Below are 19,843 nucleotides of genomic sequence, written 5' to 3'. Positions count from 1 at the left end.
TGGATATATATAGGAGGAAGAATTAGGTCGATGGAGCAACGAGGGGCCCATGAGGGTGGAGGGCGCGCCCCTGCCTCGTAGCCTCCTCGATTGTTTCTTGACGTCCACTCCAAGTCCCCTGGATCACATTTGTTCCAAATATAACGCTCCCGAAGGTTTCATTCCGTTTGGACTCCGTTTGATATTCCTTTTCTGCAAAACACTAAAATAGGAAAAAAAAAACAATTTGGGCTGGGCCTCTGATAAGGTTAGCCCCAAAAGTAATATAAAAGTGTAAAATAAAGCCCATTAACATCCAAAACAGATAATATAATAGCATGGAACAATCAAAAATTATAGATACGTTGGAGACGTATCAATAGGTCAAGTCAATCACATCATTCTCTAAAGATGTGATCACGTTAATCAAATGACAACTCATGTCTATGGTTAGGAGACATAACCATCATTGATTCAATGAGCTAGTTAAGTAGAGGCAAACTAGAGACAGTCTGTTTGTCTATGTATTCACACATGTACTAAGTTTCCGGTTAATACAATTCTAGCATGAATAATAAACATTTATCATGATATAAAGAAATATAATAACAACTTTATTATTGCCTCTAGGGCATATTTCCTTCAGTCTCCCACTTGCACTAGAGTCAATAATCTAGATTACATTGTAATGATTCTAACACCCATGGAGTCTTGGTGTTGATCATGTTTTGCTCGTGAGAGAGGTTTAGTCAACGGGTCTGCAACATTCAGATCCGTATGTATCTTGCAAATCTCTATGTCTCCCTCCTTGACTTGATCGCGGATGGAATTGAAATGTCTCTTGATGTGCTTGGTTCTCTTGTGAAATCTGAATTCCTTTGCCAAGGCAATTGCACCAGTATTGTCACAAAAGATTTTCATTGGACCCGATGCACTAGGTATGACACCTAGATCGGATATGAACTCCTTCATCCAGACTCCTTCATTTGCTGCTTCCGAAGCAGCTATGTATTCTGCTTCACACGTAGATCCCGCCACAACACTCTGTTTGGAACTGCACCAACTAACAACTCCACCATTTATAAAAACATGTATCCGGTTTGTGACTTGGAGTCATCCGGATCGGTGTCAAAGCTTGCATCAACGTAACCGTTTACGACGAGCTCTTTGTCACCTCATATACGAGAAACATAACCTTAGTCCTCTTTAGGTATTTCAGGATGTTTTTGACCGTTGTCTAGTGATCCACTCCTGGATTACTTTGATACCTCCCTGCTAAAATTATAGCAAGGTACACATCAGGTCTGGTACATAGCATTGCATACATGATAGAGCCTATGGCTGAAGCATAGGGAACACCTTTCATTTTCTCTCTATCTTCTGAAGTGGTCGAGCATTGAGTCTGACTCAACTTCACACCTTGTAATTGTTGGGTTTCGTAGTAATTTCAAAAAATTTCCTACGCTCACGCAAGATCATGTGATGCATAGCAACGAGGGGGAGAGTGTTGTCTACGTACCCAACGCAGACCGACTGCGGAAGCGATGACACGACGTAGAGGAAGTAGTCGTACGTCTTCACGATCCAACCGATCAAGCACCGAAACTACGGCACCTCCGAGTTCGAGCACACGTTCAGCTCGATGACGATCCCCGGACTCCGATCCAGCAAAGTGTCGGGGTAGAGTTTCGTCAGCACGACGGCGTGGTGACGATCTTGATGAACTACAGCAGCAGGGCTTCGCCTAAACTCCGCTACAGTATTATCGAGGTATATGGTGGCAGGAGGCACCGCACACGGCTAAGGAATAGATCACGTGGATCAACTTGTGTGTTCTAGGGTGCCTCTACCTCAGTATATAAAGGAGCCAAGGCGGGAGGGGGGCGCCGGCCAGGGAGAGAGGCGCAGGAGGAGTCCTACTCCTTCCGGGAGTAGGACTCCCCCCCAATCCTATTCCAACTAGGATTCCCCAAAGGGGGAAAGAGGGAGAGGGGGGCCGGCCACCTTCTCCTAGTCCTAATAGGACTAGGGGAGGGGGAAGTGGCACAGCCACCTTGGGCTGTCCCTTTCTCCTTTCCACTAAGGCCCATGAAGGCCCATATGGCTCCCGGGGGGTTCCGGTAACCTCCCGGTAACCCGGTAAAATCCCGATTTCACCCGGAACACTTCCGATGTCCAAACATAGGCTTCCAATATATCAATCTTTACGTCTCGACCATTTCGAGACTCCTCGTCATGTCCGTGATCACATCCGGGACTCCGAACAACCTTCGGTACATCAAAATGCATAAACTCATAATGTAACTGTCATCGTAACCTTAAGCGTGCGGACCCTACGGGTTCGAGAACAATGTAGACATGACCGAGACACGTCTCCGGTCAATAACCAATAGCGGGACCTGGATGCCCATATTGGCTCCTACATATTCTACGAAGATCTTTATCGGTCAGACCGCATAACAACATACGTTGTTCCCTTTGTCATCGGTATGTTACTTGCCCGAGATTCGATTGTCGGTATCCAATACCTAGTTCAATCTCGTTACCAGCAAGTCTCTTTACTCGTTCCGTAATACATCATCTCACAACTAACATATTAGTTGTAATGCTTGCAAGGCTTATGTGATGTGTATTACCGAGAGGGCCCAGAGATACCTCTCCGACAATCGGAGTGACAAATCCTAATCTCGAAATACGCCAACCCAACATCTACCTTTGGAGACACCTGTAATGCTCCTTTATAATCACCCAGTTACGTTGTGATGTTTGGTAGCACCCAAAGTGTTCCTCCGGCAAACGGGAGTTGCATAATCTCATAGTCATAGGAACATGTATAAGTCATGAAGAAAGCAATAGCAACATACTAAACGATCGGGTGCTAAGCTAATGGAATGGGTCATGTCAATCAGATCATTCAACTAATGATGTGACCTCGTTAATCAAATAACAACTCATTGTTCATGGTCAGGAAACATAACCATCTTTGATTAACGAGCTAGTCAAGTAGAGGCATACTAGTGACACTTTGTTTGTCTATGTATTCACACATGTATTATGTTTCCGGTTAATACAATTCTAGCATGAATAATAAACATTTATCATGATTATAAGGAAATATATAATAACTTTATTATTGCCTCTAGGGCATATTTCCTTCAGTCTCCCACTTGCACTAGAGTCAATAATCTAGATTACACTGTAATGAATCTAACACCCATGGAGCTTTGGTGCTGATCATGTTTTGCTCGTGGAAGAGGCTTAGTCAACGGGTCTGCAACATTCAGATCCGTATGTATCTTGCAAATCTCTATGTCTCCCACCTGGACTAGATCCCGGATGGAGTTGAAGCGTCTCTTGATGTGTTTGGTCCTTTTGTGAAATCTGGATTCCTTTGCCAAGGCAATTGCACCAGTATTGTCACAAAAGATTTTCATTGGACCCGATGCATTAGGTATGACACCTAGATCGGATATGAACTCCTTCATCCAGACTCCTTCGTTCGCTGCTTCCGAAGCAGCTATGTACTCCGCTTCACATGTAGATCCCGCTACGACACTTTGTTTAGAACTGCACCAACTGACAGCTCCACCGTTTAATGTAAACACGTATCCGGTTTGCGATTTAGAATCGTCCGGATCAGTGTCAAAGCTTGCATCAACGTAACCTTTTACGGTGAGCTCTTTGTCACCTCCATATACGAGAAACATATCCTTAGTCCTTTTCAGGTATTTTAGGATGTTCTTGACCGCTGTCCAGTGATCCACTCCTAGATTACTTTGGTACCTCCCTGCTAAACTTATAGCAAGGCACACATCAGGTCTGGTACACAGCATTGCATACATGATAGATCCTATGGCTGACGCATAGGGAACATCTTCCATATTCTCTCTACCTTCTGCAGTGGTCGGGCATTGAGTCTTACTCAACTTCACACCTTGTAACACAGGCAAGAACCCTTTCTTTGCTTGATCCATTTTGAACTTCTTCAAAATTTTGTCAAGGTATGTGCTTTGTGAAAGTCCAATCAAGCGTCCTGATCTATCTCTATAGATCTTAATGCCTAATATGTAAGCAGCTTCACCGAGGTCTTTCATTGAAAAACTTTTATTCAAGTATCCCTTTATGCTATCCAGAAATTCTATATCATTTCCAATCAGCAATATGTCATCCACATATAATATTAGAAATGCTACAGAGCTCCCACTCACTTTCTTGTAAATACAGGCTTCTCCGAAAGTCTGTATAAAACCAAATGCTTTGATCACACTATCAAAGCGTTTATTCCAACTCCGAGATGCTTGCACCAGTCCATAAATGGATCGCTGGAGCTTGCATACTTTGTTAGCTCCCTTTGGATCGACAAAACCTTCCGGTTGCATCATATACAACTCTTCTTCCAGAAATCCATCCAGAAATGCAGTTTTGACATCCATCTGCCAAATTTCGTAATCATAAAATGCGGCAATCGCTAACATGATTCGGATAGACTTAAGCATCGCTACGGGTGAGAAAGTCTCATCGTAGTCAACCCCTTGAACTTGTCGAAAACCTTTCGCGACAAGTCGAGCTTTGTAGACAGTAACATTACCATCAGCGTCAGTCTTCTTCTTGAAGATCCATTTATTCTCAATTGCTTGCCGATCATCGGGCAAGTCAACCAAAGTCCATACTTTGTTCTCATACATGGATCCCATCTCAGATTTCATGGCTTCAAGCCACTTTGCGGAATCTGGGCTCACCATCGCTTCTTCATAGTTCGTAGGTTCATCATGATCTAGTAGCATGACTTCCAGAACTGGATTACCGTACCACTCTGGTGCGGATCTTACTCTGGTTGATCTACGAGGTTCAGTAGTATCTTGTTCTGAAGTTTCATGATCATTATCATTAACTTCCTCACTTATTGGTGTAGGTGTCGCAGAAACAATTTTCTGTGATGTACTACTTTCCAACAAGGGAGTAGGTACAGTTACCTCGTCAAGTTCTACTTTCCTCCCACTCACTTCTTTCGAGAGAAACTCCTTCTCAAGAAAGGGATCCATTCTTAGCAACGAATGTCTTGCCTTCGGATCTGTGATAGAAGGTGTAACCAACAGTCTCCTTTGGGTATCCTATGAAGACACATTTCTCCGATTTGGGTTCGAGCTTATCAGGTTGAAGCTTTTTCACATAAGCATCGCAGCCCCAAACTTTCAGAAATGACATGGTTTCTTGCCAAACCACAGTTCGTAAGGCATCGTCTCAACGGATTTTGATGGTGCCCTATTTAACGTGAATGCGGCCGTCTCTAAAGCATAACCCCAAAATGAGAGTGGTAAATCTGTAAGAGACATCATAGATCGCACCATATCTAGTAAAGTACGATTACGACGTTCGGACACACCATTACGTTGTGGTGTTCCGGGTGGCGTGAGTTGCGAAACTATTCCGCATTGTTTCAAATGTACACCAAACTCGTAACTCAAATATTCTCCTCCACGATCAGATCGTAGAAACTTTATTTTCTTGTTACGATGATTTTCAACTTCACTCTGAAATTCTTTGAACTTTTCAAATGTTTCAGACTTATGTTTCATTAAGTAGATATACCCATATCTGCTTAAATCATCTGTGAAGGTGAGAAAATAACGATATCCGCCACGAGCCTCAATATTCATCGGACCACATACATCGGTATGTATGATTTCCAACAAATCTGTTGCTCTCTCCATAGTACCGGAGAACGGTGTTTTAGTCATCTTGCCCATGAGGCACGGTTCGCAAGTACCAAGTGATTCATAATCAAGTGGTTCCAAAAGTCCATCAGTATGGAGTTTCTTCATGCGCTTTATACCGATATGACCTAAACGACAGTGCCACAAATAAGTTGCACTTTCATTATCAACTCTGCATCTTTTGGCTTCAACATTATGAATATGTGTATTACTACTATCGAGATTTCAATAAGAATAGACCACTCCTTCAGGGTGCATGACCATTAAAGATATTACTCATATTAAATAGAACACCATTATTCTTATGATTTAAATGAATAACCGATCTCGCATTAAACAAGATCCAGAATAATGTTCATGCTCAACGCTGGCACCAAATAACAATTATTTAGGTCTAATACTAATCCTGATGGTAGATGTAGAGGTAGCGTGCCGACCGCGATCACCTCGACTTTGGAACCATTTCCCATGCACATCGTCACCTCATCCTTCGCCAGTGTTCGCTTAATCCGTAGTCCCTGTTTCGAGTTGCAAATATTAGCAACAGAACCAGTATCAAATACCCAGGTGCTACTGCGAGCTCTAGTAAGGTACACATCAATAATATGTATATCACATATACCTTTGTTCACCTTGCCATCCTTCTTATCTGCCAAATACTTGGGGCAGTTCCGCTTCCAGTGACCAGTCTGCTTGCAGTAGAAGCACTCAGTTTCAGGCTTAGGTCCAGACTTGGGTTTCTTCTCTGAGCAGCAACTTGCTTGCTGTTCTTCTTGAAGTTCCCCTTTTTCTTCCCCTTGCCCTTTTTATTGAAACTAGTTGTCTTGTTGACCATCAACACTTGATGCTCCTTCTTGATTTCTACCTCCGCGGCTTTTAGCATCATGAAGATCTCGGGAATAGTCTTTTCCATCCCTTGCATATTATAGTTCATCACAAAGCTCTTGTAGCTTGGTGGCAGTGATTGGAGAATTCTGTCAATGACGCAATCATCCGGAAGATTAACTCCCAATTGAATCAAGTGATTATTATACCCAGACATTTTGAGTATATGATCACTGACAGAACTGTTCTCCTCCATCTTGCAGCTATAGAACTTATTGGAGACTTCATATCTCTCAATCCGGGAATTTGCTTGAAATATTAACTTCAACTCCTGGAACATCTCATAGGCTCCATGACGTTCAAAACGTCGTTGAAGTCCCGATTCTAAGCCGTAAAGCATGGCACACTGAACTATCGAGTAGTCATCAGCTTTGCTCTGCCAGACGTTCATAACATCTGGTGTTGCTCCAGCAGCAGGCCTGGCACCCAGCGGTGCTTCCAGGACGTAATTCTTCTGTGCAGCAATGAGGATAATCCTCAAGTTACGGACCCAGTCCGTGTAATTGCTACCATCATCTTTCAACTTTGCTTTCTCAAGGAACGCATTAAAATTCAACGGAACAACAGCACGAGCCATCTATCTACAATCAAACATAAACAAGCAAGATACTATCAGGTACTAAGTTCATGATAAATTTAAGTTCAATTAATCATATTACTTAAAGAACTCCCACTTAGATAGACATCCCTCTAATCCTCTAAGTGATCACGTGATCCAAATCAACTAAACCATGTCCGATCATCACGTGAGATGGGAGTAGTTTCATTGGTGAACATCACTATGTGATCATATTCTACTATATGATTCACGCTCGACCTTTCGGTCTCAGTGTTCCGAGGCCATATCTGTATATGCTTGGCTCGTCAAGTATAACCTGAGTATTCCGCGTGTCCAACTGTTTTGCACCCGTTGTATTTGAACGTAGAGCCTATCACACCCGATCATCACGTGGTGTCTCAGCACAAAGAACTTTCGCAACAGTGCATACTCAGGGAGAACACTTGTTGATAATTAGTGAGAGATCATCTTAAAATGCTACTATCAATCAAAGCAGGATAAGATGCATAAAAGATAAACATCACATGCAATCAATATAAGTGATATGATATGGCCATCACCATCTTGTGCTTGTGATCTCCATCTTTGAAGCACCGTCATGATCACCATTGTCACGGGCGCGACACCTTGATCACCATCGTAGCATCGTTGTCGTCTCACCAATCTTATGCTTCCACGACTATCACTACCGTTTAGTAATAAGTAAAGCATTACATCGCGATTGCATTGCATACAATAAAGCGACAACCATATGGCTCCTGCCAGTTGCCGATAACTCGGTTACAAAACATGATCATCTCATACAATAAAATTCAGCATCATGCCTTGACCATATCACATCACAACATGCCCTGCAAAAACAAGTTAGACGTCCTCTACTTTGTTGTTGCATGTTTTACGTGGCTGCTACAGGCTTAAGTAAGAACCAATCTCACCTACGCATCAAAACCACAACGATAGTTTGTCAAATAGACTCCGTTTTAACCTTCGCAAGGACCGGGCGTAGCCATTCGGTTCAACTAAAGTTGGAGAGACAGTCGCCCGCAAGCCATCTATGTGCAAAGCACGTCGAGGGAACCGGTCTCGCGTAAGCGTACGCGTAAGGTTGGTCCGGGTCGTCTCGTCCAACAATACCGCCGAACCAAAGTATGACATGCTGGTAGGCAGTATGACTTGTATCGTCCACAACTCACTTGTGTTCTACTCGTGCATATAACATCAACATAAATAACCTAGGCTCGGATGCCACTGTTGGGTTTCGTAGTAATTTCAAAAAAATTCCTACGCACACGCAAGATCATGTGATGCATAGCAACGAGAGGGAGAGAGTGTTGTCTACGTACCCAACGCAGACCGACTGCGGAAGCGATGACACCGACGTAGAGGAAGTAGTCGTACCGTCTTCATCGATCCACACAGATAAAGCACTCGAAACGAGCACACGCATTCACTGTTGCTGAAAGGAGCTACGCTTGTACCAGAGACTCTTACTGTAATCGAGCACAACTGCTGTCCTACATCTCGCACCGGTGCCCTGCAACTAGCGAAATGCTGCGGAAAAAAAATCAGGGACCCGGACTCTGAGCACGTAGTTGCTCTGATTCCCAGTTCCTTCGTGCCATAAAGATTTAGTATTTTACTGATTGGCTGCTCTGGATGTGTGGACCAAAGTTGGCTGCACAAACTACTGAAGCGGTGCCAAATAATTTTCTAATGGCACCGCTGATGAGATGGCAACAATTTAAGATACTAGGTACAAACTGTGACACTGTCTTAGGATGCGTTTGGTTGAAGGTGTGGTATGAATGGGTTGGGACCGTGACAGTGTCTGAATCACATCTAACAAATGATTTGTAACAACGGAAGAGGGTCTAACCTTCTCTGCACATGCCAGAAACTTCCTCCCAGTGTCCACAGAATCAAACGCAAGTAGCTTCACGCATGGAGATTGATGGTGACAACGAAGATAGATCTTCAGCCACCCCGCTCCATTCGTTGCCACTGATGGTCTTAGGGAGCTACAAGAGGAAGAAATAGATCACGTGGATCAACTTGTGTGTTCTAGGGTGCCTCTACCTCAGTATATAAAGGAGCCAAGGGGGGAGGGGGGCGCCGGCCAGGGAGAGAGGCGCAGGAGGAGTCCTACTCCTTCCGGGAGTAGGACTCCCCCCCAATCCTATTCCAACTAGGATTCCCCAAGGGGGGAAAGAGAGAGAGGGGGGCCGGCCACCTTCTCCTAGTCCTAATAGGACTAGGGGAGGGGGAAGTGGCGCAGCCACCTTGGGCTGCCCCTTTCTCCTTTCCACTAAGGCCCATGAAGGCCCATATGGCTCCCGGGGGGTTCCGGTAACCTCCCGGTAACCCGGTAAAATCCCGATTTCACCCGGAACACTTCCGATATCCAAACATAGGCTTCCAATATATCAATCTTTATGTCTCTCGACCATTTCGAGACTCCTCGTCATGTCCGTGATCACATCCGGGACTCCGAACAACCTTCGTACATCAAAATGCATAAACTCATAATATAACTGTCATCGTAACCTTAAGCGTGCGGACCCTACGGGTTCGAGAACAATGTAGACATGACCGAGACACGTCTCCGGTCAATAACAAATAGCGGGACCTGGATGCCCATATTGGCTCCTACATATTCTACGAAGATCTTTATCGGTCAGACCGCATAACAACATACGTTGTTCCCTTTGTCATCGGTATGTTACTTGCCCGAGATTCGATCGTCGATATCCAATACCTAGTTCAATCTCGTTACCGGCAAGTCTCTTTACTCGTTCCGTAATACATCATCTCACAACTAACATATTAGTTGTAATGCTTGCAAGGCTTATGTGATGTGTATTACCGAGAGGGCCCAGAGATACCTCTCCGACAATCGGAGTGACAAATCCTAATCTCGAAATACGCCAACCCAACATCTACCTTTGGAGACACCTGTAATGCTCCTTTATAATCACCCAGTACGTTGTGACGTTTGGTAGCACCCAAAGTGTTCCTCCGGCAAACGGGAGTTGCATAATCTCATAGTCATAGGAACATGTATAAGTCATGAAGAAAGCAGAATAGCAACATACTAAACGATCGGTGCTAAGCTAATGGAATGGGTCATGTCAATCAGATCATTCAACTAATGATGTGACCTCGTTAATCAAATAACAACTCATTGTTCATGGTCAGGAAACATAACCATCTTTGATTAACGAGCTAGTCAAGTAGAGGCATACTAGTGACACTTTGTTTGTCTATGTATTCACACATGTATTATGTTTCCGGTTAATACAATTCTAGCATGAATAATAAACATTTATCATGATTATAAGGAAATATATAATAACTTTATTATTGCCTCTAGGGCATATTTCCTTCAGTAATATTGGCAAGAACCGTTTCTTTGCCTGATCCATTTTGAATTTCTTCAAAACTTTATCAATGTATGTGCTTTGTGAAAGTCCAATCAAGCGTCTTGATCTATCTCTATAGATCTTGATGCCCAATATATAAGCAGTTTCACCAAGGTCTTTCATTGAAAAATTCTTATTCAAGTATCCTTTTATGCTATTCAGAAATTCAGTATCATTTCCGATAAACAATATGTCATCTACATATAATATCAGAAATGCTACGGAGCTCCCACTCACTTTCTCATAAATACAGGCTTCTCCAAAAGTCTGTATAAAACCATATGCTTTGATCACACTATCAAAGTGTATATTCCGACTCCGAGAGGCTTGCACCAGTCCATAAATGGATCGCTGGAGCTTGCACACTTTGTTAGTACCTTTTGGATCGACAAAACCATCAGGTTGCATCATATACAACTCTTCTTTAAGGTATCCATTAAGGAATGCAGTTTTGACATCCATTTGCCAAATTTCATAATCATAAAATGCGGTAATTGCTAACATGATTTGAACGGACTTAAGCATCGCTACGGGTGAGAAAGTCTCATCGTAGTCAACTCCTTGAACTTGTCGAAAACCTTTCGCAACAAGTCGAGCTTTGTAGACAGTAACATTACCGTCAGCATCAGTCTTCTTCTTGAAGATCCATTTATTCTCTATGGCCTGCCGATTATTGGGCAAGTCAACCAAAATTCACACTTTGTTCTCATACCTGGATCCCATCTCAGATTTCATGGCTTCAAGCCATTTTGCGGAATCTGGGCTCATCATCGCTTCCTCATAGTTCGTAGGTTCGTCATGGTCAAGTAACATGACTTCCAGAACATGATTACTGTACCACTCTGGTGCGGATCTTACTCTGGTTGACCTACGAGGTCCAGTAGTAACTTGATCAGAAGTTTCATGATCATCATCATTAGCTTCCTCACTTACTGGTGTAGGAATCACTGGAACTAATTTCAGCGATGAACTACTTTCCAATAAGGGAGAAGGTATAATTACCTCGTCAAGTTCTACTTTCCTCTCACTCACTTCTTTCGAGAGAAACTCCTTCTCTAGAAATGGTCCATTCTTAGCAACGAATATCTTGCCTTCGGATCTGTGATAGAAGGTATACCCAGCACTCTCCTTTGGGTATCCTATGAAGGCACATTTCTCCAATTTGGGTTCGAGCTTATCAGGTTGAAACTTTTTCACATAAGCATCGCAGCCCCAAACTTTAAGAAACGACAACTTAGGTTTCTTGCCAAATCACAGTTCATAAGGTGTCGTCTCGACGGCTTTAGATGGTGCCCTATTTAACGTGAATGCAGCTGTCTCTAAAGCGTAACCCCAAAATGATAGCGGTAAATCAGTGAGAGACATCATAGATCGCATCATATCTAGTAAAGTACGATTACGACGTTCTTACACACCATTACGCCGTGGTGTTCCAGGTGGCGTGAGTTGCGAAACTATTCCGCATTGTTTCAAATGAAGTCCAAACTCATAACTCAAATATTCGCCTCCACGATCAGATCGTAGAAACTTGATTTTCTTGTTATGATGATTTTCCACTTCACTCTGAAATTCTTTGAACTTTTCAAATGTTTCATACTTATGTTTCATTAAGTAGATTTGCCCATATCTGCTAAAGTCATCTGTGAAGGTGAGAAAATAACGATATCCGCTGCGAGCTTCAATATTCATTGGACCACATACATCAGTATGTATGATTTCCAATAACTCTATTGCTCGCTCCATTGTTCCGGAGAACGGAGTTTTAGTCATCTTGCCCATGAAGTATGGTTCGCAAGTACCAAGTGATTCATAATCAAGTGATTCCAGAAGTCCATCAGAATGGAGTTTCTTCATGCGCTTTACACCAATATGACCTAAACGGCAGTGCCAAAAATAAGTTGCACTATCATTATCAACTCTGCATCTTTTGGCTTCAATACTACGAACATGTGTATCACTACTATCAAGATTTAGTAAAAAATAGACCACTCATCAGGGGTGCATGACCATAAAAGATATTACTCATATAAATAGAACAACCATTATTCTCTGATTTAAATGAATAACCATCTCGCATCAAACAAGATCCAGATATAATGTTCATGCTCAACGCTGGCACCAAATAACAATTATTTAGGTCTAAAACTAATCCCGAAGGTAGATGTAGAGGTAGCGTGCCGACGGCGATCACATCGACTTTGGAACCATTTCCCACGCGCATCGTCACCTCGTCTTTAGCCAATCTTCGCTAAATCCATAGCCCCTGTTTCGAGTTGCAAATGTTAGCAAATGAACCAGTATCAAATACCCAGGCACTACTGCGAGCATTAGTAAGGTACACATCAATAACATGTGTATCAAATATACCTTTCACTTTGACATCCTTCTTTTCCGCCAAATTCTTGGGGCAGTTCCGCTCTAGTGACCAGTTCCTTTGCAGTAGAAGCACTCAGTCTCAGGCTTAGGTCCAGACTTGGGTTTCTTCACTTGAGCAGCAACTGGCTTGTTGTTCTTCTTGAAGTTCTCCTTCTTCCCTTTACCCTTTTTCTTGAAACTGGTGGTCTCAGGATGTTGTGCCGCTCGGAGAAGCTCTCATGGCCAGGGACGGCTCATAGCAACGCCCACTGTGGCTTTGGCCTCGTAGTAGCACACCTCATCCTGCGACTTCATTGCACCCCGCCGCCACTTCTAACATAGACACACCTGAGCGGGATGGGGGTGGGGACGGTGGCTTGAGAAGAGATGGTGGTGGGAGCCGGGGAGAAGCTCGGACGAGGAAGACGACGGTGGGGAATTTGATGGGGCGCGCGACAAGATAAGGATGTCTGGTAGCAACTGGATAAGGAAAGAGATGGACGCGTCCGTGGCAAGAGATAAGAGGGTTGTTTGGTTCTTGCCTATGTGAGCCCTGCCAATCGTTGGCTAGCCAATTTATTGGCGCATGATTTGAACGCCCCAGACTTGCCAACTTTTTGGCGTCGAGCTGAACTTGGGAAGTGGGAGTGGGCTGGGTGCACCAAAATATTGGTTCCCATCCAAACGGAAAGCCAGACTTGGTCAATGAGCAATTTTTTTGGTTCGGCGGCTCAGGCTGCAATCCAAAAAGCCCCAAGGAAAGAGTGGGTCCACGGCTAACGAGGCGACATGAGCCCGAGGCAGCCGGCCCAATTTTTAGCCGGTCGTCCGGCGTTAAATGTTTCCCATGTATATATGCTGCCATGTATACGCGAAAAAAAGTCCAAAACAAACCTCGAACTTGTAGACAAAAGATAAATCAAACCCTGAACTTTTAATTCCGGAAATTAGCACACCGAACTTTTTGATCCCGGTCTATTTTAAACTTTAAGAGCGTTTAGCTAGTATTTGCTGACGTGGCAAGAATCGTTGACTGGGCTGGCTGGACATCAGGACAAATCGGGCCGGCCCAGTAGCGCGGTCGCTCGCGCGCTCATTATGCTTACTTTTTTTTCATGTTTTTCCTGTGTTTTACATTTTTGTAATAATAATAAATTCGTTTACATTTTCATAATGAAAATAAACAATTTCTAAAATATACATGAACCCACTTTTCGTATATTAGGAGTGACAAAAATAGAAGCAACAGTGAGCATGTGAGAGGTCCCGAATTAGCTAGGGACCTGGAACTCGCGCCGGCCGGACATAGACAATCGCCATGACGGCTGCTTGTCATTATAAATTGCGCGTTGCATACAAGAACAGAGAGGAACGTTTATATATAAACACATTTTTTAAAACCTTCGAAACATTTATTAAAAAAATCTGAACAAATTTAAATAACGAATATTTTTTAGCACAAATTATGTACGAAATTTCAAAAACATTTTTCGAAAATGTGACAGGGTAACATTCTGTCAAATATACATTTTACATTTTATAAAACTATACGTACATTTCTTACATTGTTTAAAAAAAATTTGTTCAGGTTTCAATATTTGTTGCATCTTTGATAAAAATGTTTATGTTCCAAATATTTTGCACCTTTTCAAAATTGATTGTGTTTTCAAAAAAAATGTTCATTTAAAAAAAAGTATTCAGAATTTTTAGAAAGTGTTTGCACTTAAAAAAAATGATATTTCAAAAGTCGTTAGGGCCTGCACGTTTCCAATATACGTTTGCCCTCAAAGATATTTCCAAATCTTTTTTTTGTGCCCTAAAAGAAATTTTCAAATCTAGACACTACGATCTGTGGTTAAATTGCTCGGGCCTCTAATTATAGCACTAACAGCCACTGCTTCTAGTAGTGGCTAGTGGGTGGAGTTCGAACCTCGTGAGCCCAAATTCCATTACTCTAGAGTTTTTTTTTGGAGGTAATATCACCATTGGTGGTTAAACTTGTTATCAATGTTCATTTTAGTGTCTAAACTTGAAAAATACAGCGAATTGGTTCTAGAACTTGGCACGAGCATGCAAATACGGTGCTAATCCTATCCACAGAAGTATAATGTGCTGACATTGCACCGTATTTTGATTAGCATTATGTATGTCTCCGTGACCAGGGAGGCTACATGTCAGAATAAAGGGAAATAAGCGATAAAAACAGACAAAGACAGGACTACTAAGTCAAGCTAGCTAACGCTTATCCTAACCAATGCACCACTTAGGTTTTCTTGTCAACTAAGGATAATGACGCTCTATATTATAAAGGAACACACTAGTGTGCTTTAAATGGGTTGCTGTCTACGCGGCCCATGTTGCACGTGAAAGCTTTTTTTATTTTTAGAATTTGTGAAATGTACATAAATTATCGTCTTAAAAAATGTACGTAAATTATAATGACAGTAATAAATATAAAATCAAAACATTCGTTTGTTAAAAATATTATACATACAAAAAGTAATTCATTTAGAAAAAATGTTAAATAATTTTAAAAAGCTTTGACATCTTATTTTTGAGAAAATCATACAAATAAAATAATATTTATTACTATAAAAATATTTGTATCAATGATACAAATATTTTCAAAATGACGACTAATAATTATTGTTTTAGTTATACAAAATATTTGAATAATCATGCGCACATTTTTATAATTCATAATATTGTCATTTAACTATTTTGTGCAATTTAAAAATATTCATGATTATTTCATATTTCAAGTTTTATAAATATATACATGTGACTAAATTGAAGTTATAGGGAAATTAAGAATAGCTTCCACGAGGGAAAGCTATCACAAGTTAACATTGATAAAAATGTTTGCATCCATAATTTTGTACAATTTAAATATAAGCCACGAGGTATAATTTTTGTACATTTACTAAACAATTGATAGTTTTGTATATACTAAATGTTTTCGATATGATCCACGTGTAAATAATGAGTATTTTAAAAATTAAATTAACATTTTTGAAATAAATTATTTTATTTTTACTTATAAAATTTGTAACATGCAAAAACTCAATTTTTATTTACTGTGATATTAGTTTACAAACTTTTTTACAAATTTCTAAAAATAATATGTGCGAATGGGCTGCATTGACTGCAACCCATTTAAAAGCGATGAACATGTTCCTACACAAGACATTGACCATGTTATCGTTATTGTTCATGCAAAATTGTATAGCGTTGTGGCCCGGGCAGACCTTTGCTAGCCCCACATTTCGAGTCCTAGCGGTTGCAATTTTTTACGTTATAATTCCTCTGTGCTGACATGTGGGGCCCACTAGTCATAAAGGTATATATATAGCAATCTGTGCATGCTAATCAAAATACGGTGCCACATCAGCACATTATACGTCTGCGGATTGGACTAACACCGTATTTGCACGCTCGTGTCAAGTTCTAGAATCAGTTCTGCGTATTTTTCAAGTTCAGGCACCAAAGTGAACATTCGTGGCAAGTTTAAGCACCACTCATGATATTACCTCTTTTTTTGGGTGTTTTTACTTCCGTGTTGCAAAAAAGAAAAAGAAAAATTGGTTTGTGCCTATTGGGCCGGCCCAGTCGCACTCAACTATCCCGGGATTCGACGTGCCACATCAACGATCCGGTTTAAAATAGACCGAGATTAAAGAGTTCGGTGTGCTGATTTTCGGGATTAAGAGTTCAGAGTTCGAATTCTTTTTTGTCTACAAGTTCAAGGTTTATTCTGGACTTTTTCCGTATTCGCGTGACTAAACATATGTTGCTAGCTTGGCCCACGCTTCTGCTAGTGTATGGTTGTATTTGTACAGCTCTACCAAAACAAACTACCATTTATTTTATTTACTAGTTAAATGCCCGTGCGTTGCTACGGGCAACAATGCAAAGTGTCTGCATTCGTTATTCTACTTTATTCGCTATGTGCAATAATTCAAAGTCTATGTGAAATATGTGTACATCTGTTATGTTATTTTGTACATATGTTTAGTTTATATTTACCTCGTAGCTATATATGCAAACATATTTCATTTGTCCCCTCCCTCTTGGCCATGTGCACCCATCCTATAAAAATGCCCCACGTACATGCTGAGCATGGTTTCTATAGCACTACTATTAATTGATGGTCACGTCTTTGTCTCCCTACCTACCACCCCTCATCAACAAATGGAAACTCCGACGACATTTAGCAAATGAAAACGCTTGACATGCAAGGGAACGACAACCAACTACAGTTATATGGAAAACCATCCTTCATCAATAAATAATAATAATAGGGCATCTTCAACAGTGACTCTCAAACCGTCCGCATCTTTCAGGACCGAGCGGTCCGGACGCATTTTACCATCAATGCAGTACCCCATCCACCCATGGACCGGTCTGGACATTCAACTTCCCGCGAACCGAAACCCAACCGGGGGGGGGGGCGCTTTGCCGGCGTCCGGACCGCTTTCGCCTATAGGGGTACATTAATTATCCTTCAAAAAATAACACAATGCACGATTGCAGCATGGCTTCCAAAAAAAATGGATGTGGCATTTTCTTTAGGGCTGGAATCGACAATGCATATAGGGAGTAAAAAATATATGCACCTACAAATTGGAATTTCTCTCAAAAAACCGATATACCTAATATTAAGGAACGGAAGGAGAATATAATTCAGTGCAAACAAATGCAACCATTCTCGTCGCATTCAGTGCAAACTACTTTGGTAATCATTCATCAACCGGGTACAACAATGCAGACTCAAACATATACTCAGCGATTTTGAAAGAAGAAGAAAAAACATATACCCAGGAAAGTGCACACACCTTAATTAATATAAAGGGTGTTTTCGCATAAACTTGTTCGACCCTCGTAATTTATTTTTGTTATCCTTCCTGATGCAATGCAGCAATGTGCCATGATGATTTCCAAACCTGACTACTAATCATGCATAAGCTCTGTGCTGCTCTAGCATTATATGCACTAAGCAGAGATGCAATTAGCTGTTCATAATAAGAATTATCTTATTCGTTAATATAAAAAACCAAGAAGAAATGACTGCTGCTAGGACTCAAGTCAGTGGAAAATCTGCACAAACAATACATCAATCTCTTCGGTTCTATTGCTCTTAACAAGTGTACAACAAATGCTTTATACAAAAAAAATCTACATAGTAAAGAGATCTCTCAGAGAAGGGAATGTACGAGTAGCAAAGCATTCTGATTCACATCCAGCACAATGAAGGAATTAACAAAGAGCAAAAACATATGTCCAGGAGTCGCAGACAATGGTGATCTGGTCATACACATGATTAAAAATTAATCTTCCTCTGAACCAGGTGAGGGACTGTAGTACGAACAATGGGGACTGAGATTGATCGACAATGTGGAGAGACAACGCGATAGCCAGGAGTCACAGACAATGAAGGACTTGATGACGATGGCCGCTCTCCATGCGTACACCGCTATGAGTTCCACTGCTGCGTCCTGCAGCTCGCAATCATGCCTCCCCGCGCCCTCTCCTCGTCATTGCATAATTACACCGTCCTAGCTTGTTCCTTGAACGTCCAAACAGAAATTGCAACCAATCCAGAGCTGCAAGATGTGCGGGATTCACCGGGGCGTGGCGAGCGCGATATACACGAGCCAAGAAACTCGATCGTGCGTTTGATGGTGGTAGAATTATCTTGGGTTCTCACGTAGGTATGCACACATGGAAGGCAGGAAGGGCCACGTGATTGATGGAATCAATCTCAGTCATTCCGTATGGAATGTGTGATTAATGCGAGATCGTGGGAGGAGCGAAAACTTTGGTAGAAGAGAAACAGAAATGGAAGGAGGTGAGAAACGGAAGGACAGATTTATGTCTCCTTCCATTGCTACGGACGATTTTTACAGACATGATTTGCAGCAAAAATTAGGGCAGTTTTTATAAACTATTTATTAGGTGCCAAAAATAGATGGACGTGAGGTTACGAAGGGTGGGGAGGTGCGGACGAAAACAACGACGTAAGAGGGGAAACGGAACCTTTCAATTCTTTTAGGTAGTAGAGATAGAGATTGCATACTGGACAGACGTGATGCAATGGGTCACACAACTAAGAGGAATGATGATGTTGGAAAACAAATAAAGTGACGACACACGATTGCAACCTTAAAAAACAACACCATTGGCCATATCTTCACTCGTGGGTCGACCTCAAGAAGCTCCACCGAGCCACCTACTTGGCGGCCGCGGTATCATCAGCAGCCCAGCGAGCCCGCAGCTGCCCGGCGTACTCCAGCATACTGCTCATGGGCGGCTTCACCATCTTGGCCGCCTCCGTCTCCAGGAACCTCTCGGTCCACGCGGCGAAGCGCGGGGTCCTGCCCTCGTCGATGACCATCACGCCGAACATCTCGCTCAGCGCGTCGAGCCAGAAGAGCTGGCACCCGAGCGCGAGGTCGAAGTACCCGATGGAGTCGCCGCCGGAGGAGAAGGCCGAGCAGGTGGAGAAGGCCTCCTCCATGGGCGCGAGCACCGCGAGCGTAGCGGCGAGCTTTTGCGCTCTCTCCTCCTCCGTGGCCGCGCGCAGGATGGCTAGCCACGCCGGGAACAGCTTGTCGTCGACGTAGGCGGCCCAGAAGCGAGCGCGCTCATGATGCATGCATCATCATGATGCAGAGGCCGGGGGTTTTACCTCCATTTCCAAAAAAAAAGCCTTCAAGCAATCCGATTCCATATCATTTGGCACATTAATTACTGCACTCTTAGGCTAATGAAATATCTTCCATGAGGGTCAAAATTTCAGACTCCAAGGTATCATCCCATGTATGGAGATGCCAGCAAGAACTGAAGAGGATAGCACCCTCATGATCCCTAAGAATCATTCCTGCACGAGCACTATCGTTGGACATTGATCCATCCGTGTTCGGTTTGACTCA

At 42.4% G+C, this 19,843-nt stretch overlaps 1 protein-coding gene across 1 annotated transcript; it reads left to right on the top strand.

Annotated features, from left to right (window-relative positions):
- Nucleotides 1-19,213: 19,213 nt before the first annotated feature.
- Nucleotides 19,214-19,534, top strand: LOC125525577. The gene has a single exon (XM_048690582.1). The coding sequence runs from the start codon at nucleotides 19,214-19,216 to the stop codon at nucleotides 19,532-19,534; it is 321 nt and encodes a 106-aa protein (XP_048546539.1).
- The last annotated feature ends 309 nt before the right edge of the window (nucleotides 19,535-19,843 follow it).

Source organism: Triticum urartu, chromosome 7, assembly GCF_003073215.2.
Source record: "Triticum urartu cultivar G1812 chromosome 7, Tu2.1, whole genome shotgun sequence".
Taxonomy (NCBI): Eukaryota; Viridiplantae; Streptophyta; class Magnoliopsida; order Poales; family Poaceae; genus Triticum; species Triticum urartu.
Note: the sequence above shows the minus strand (reverse complement) of the source record. Positions and strands in the feature narration are given on the sequence as shown.

Excerpts from the sequence above, each read along its gene's own strand:
- LOC125525577 (XM_048690582.1), top strand. The coding sequence starts at position 19,214 with ATGGGCGGCTTCACCATCTTGGCCGCCTCCGTCTCCAGGAACCTCTCG.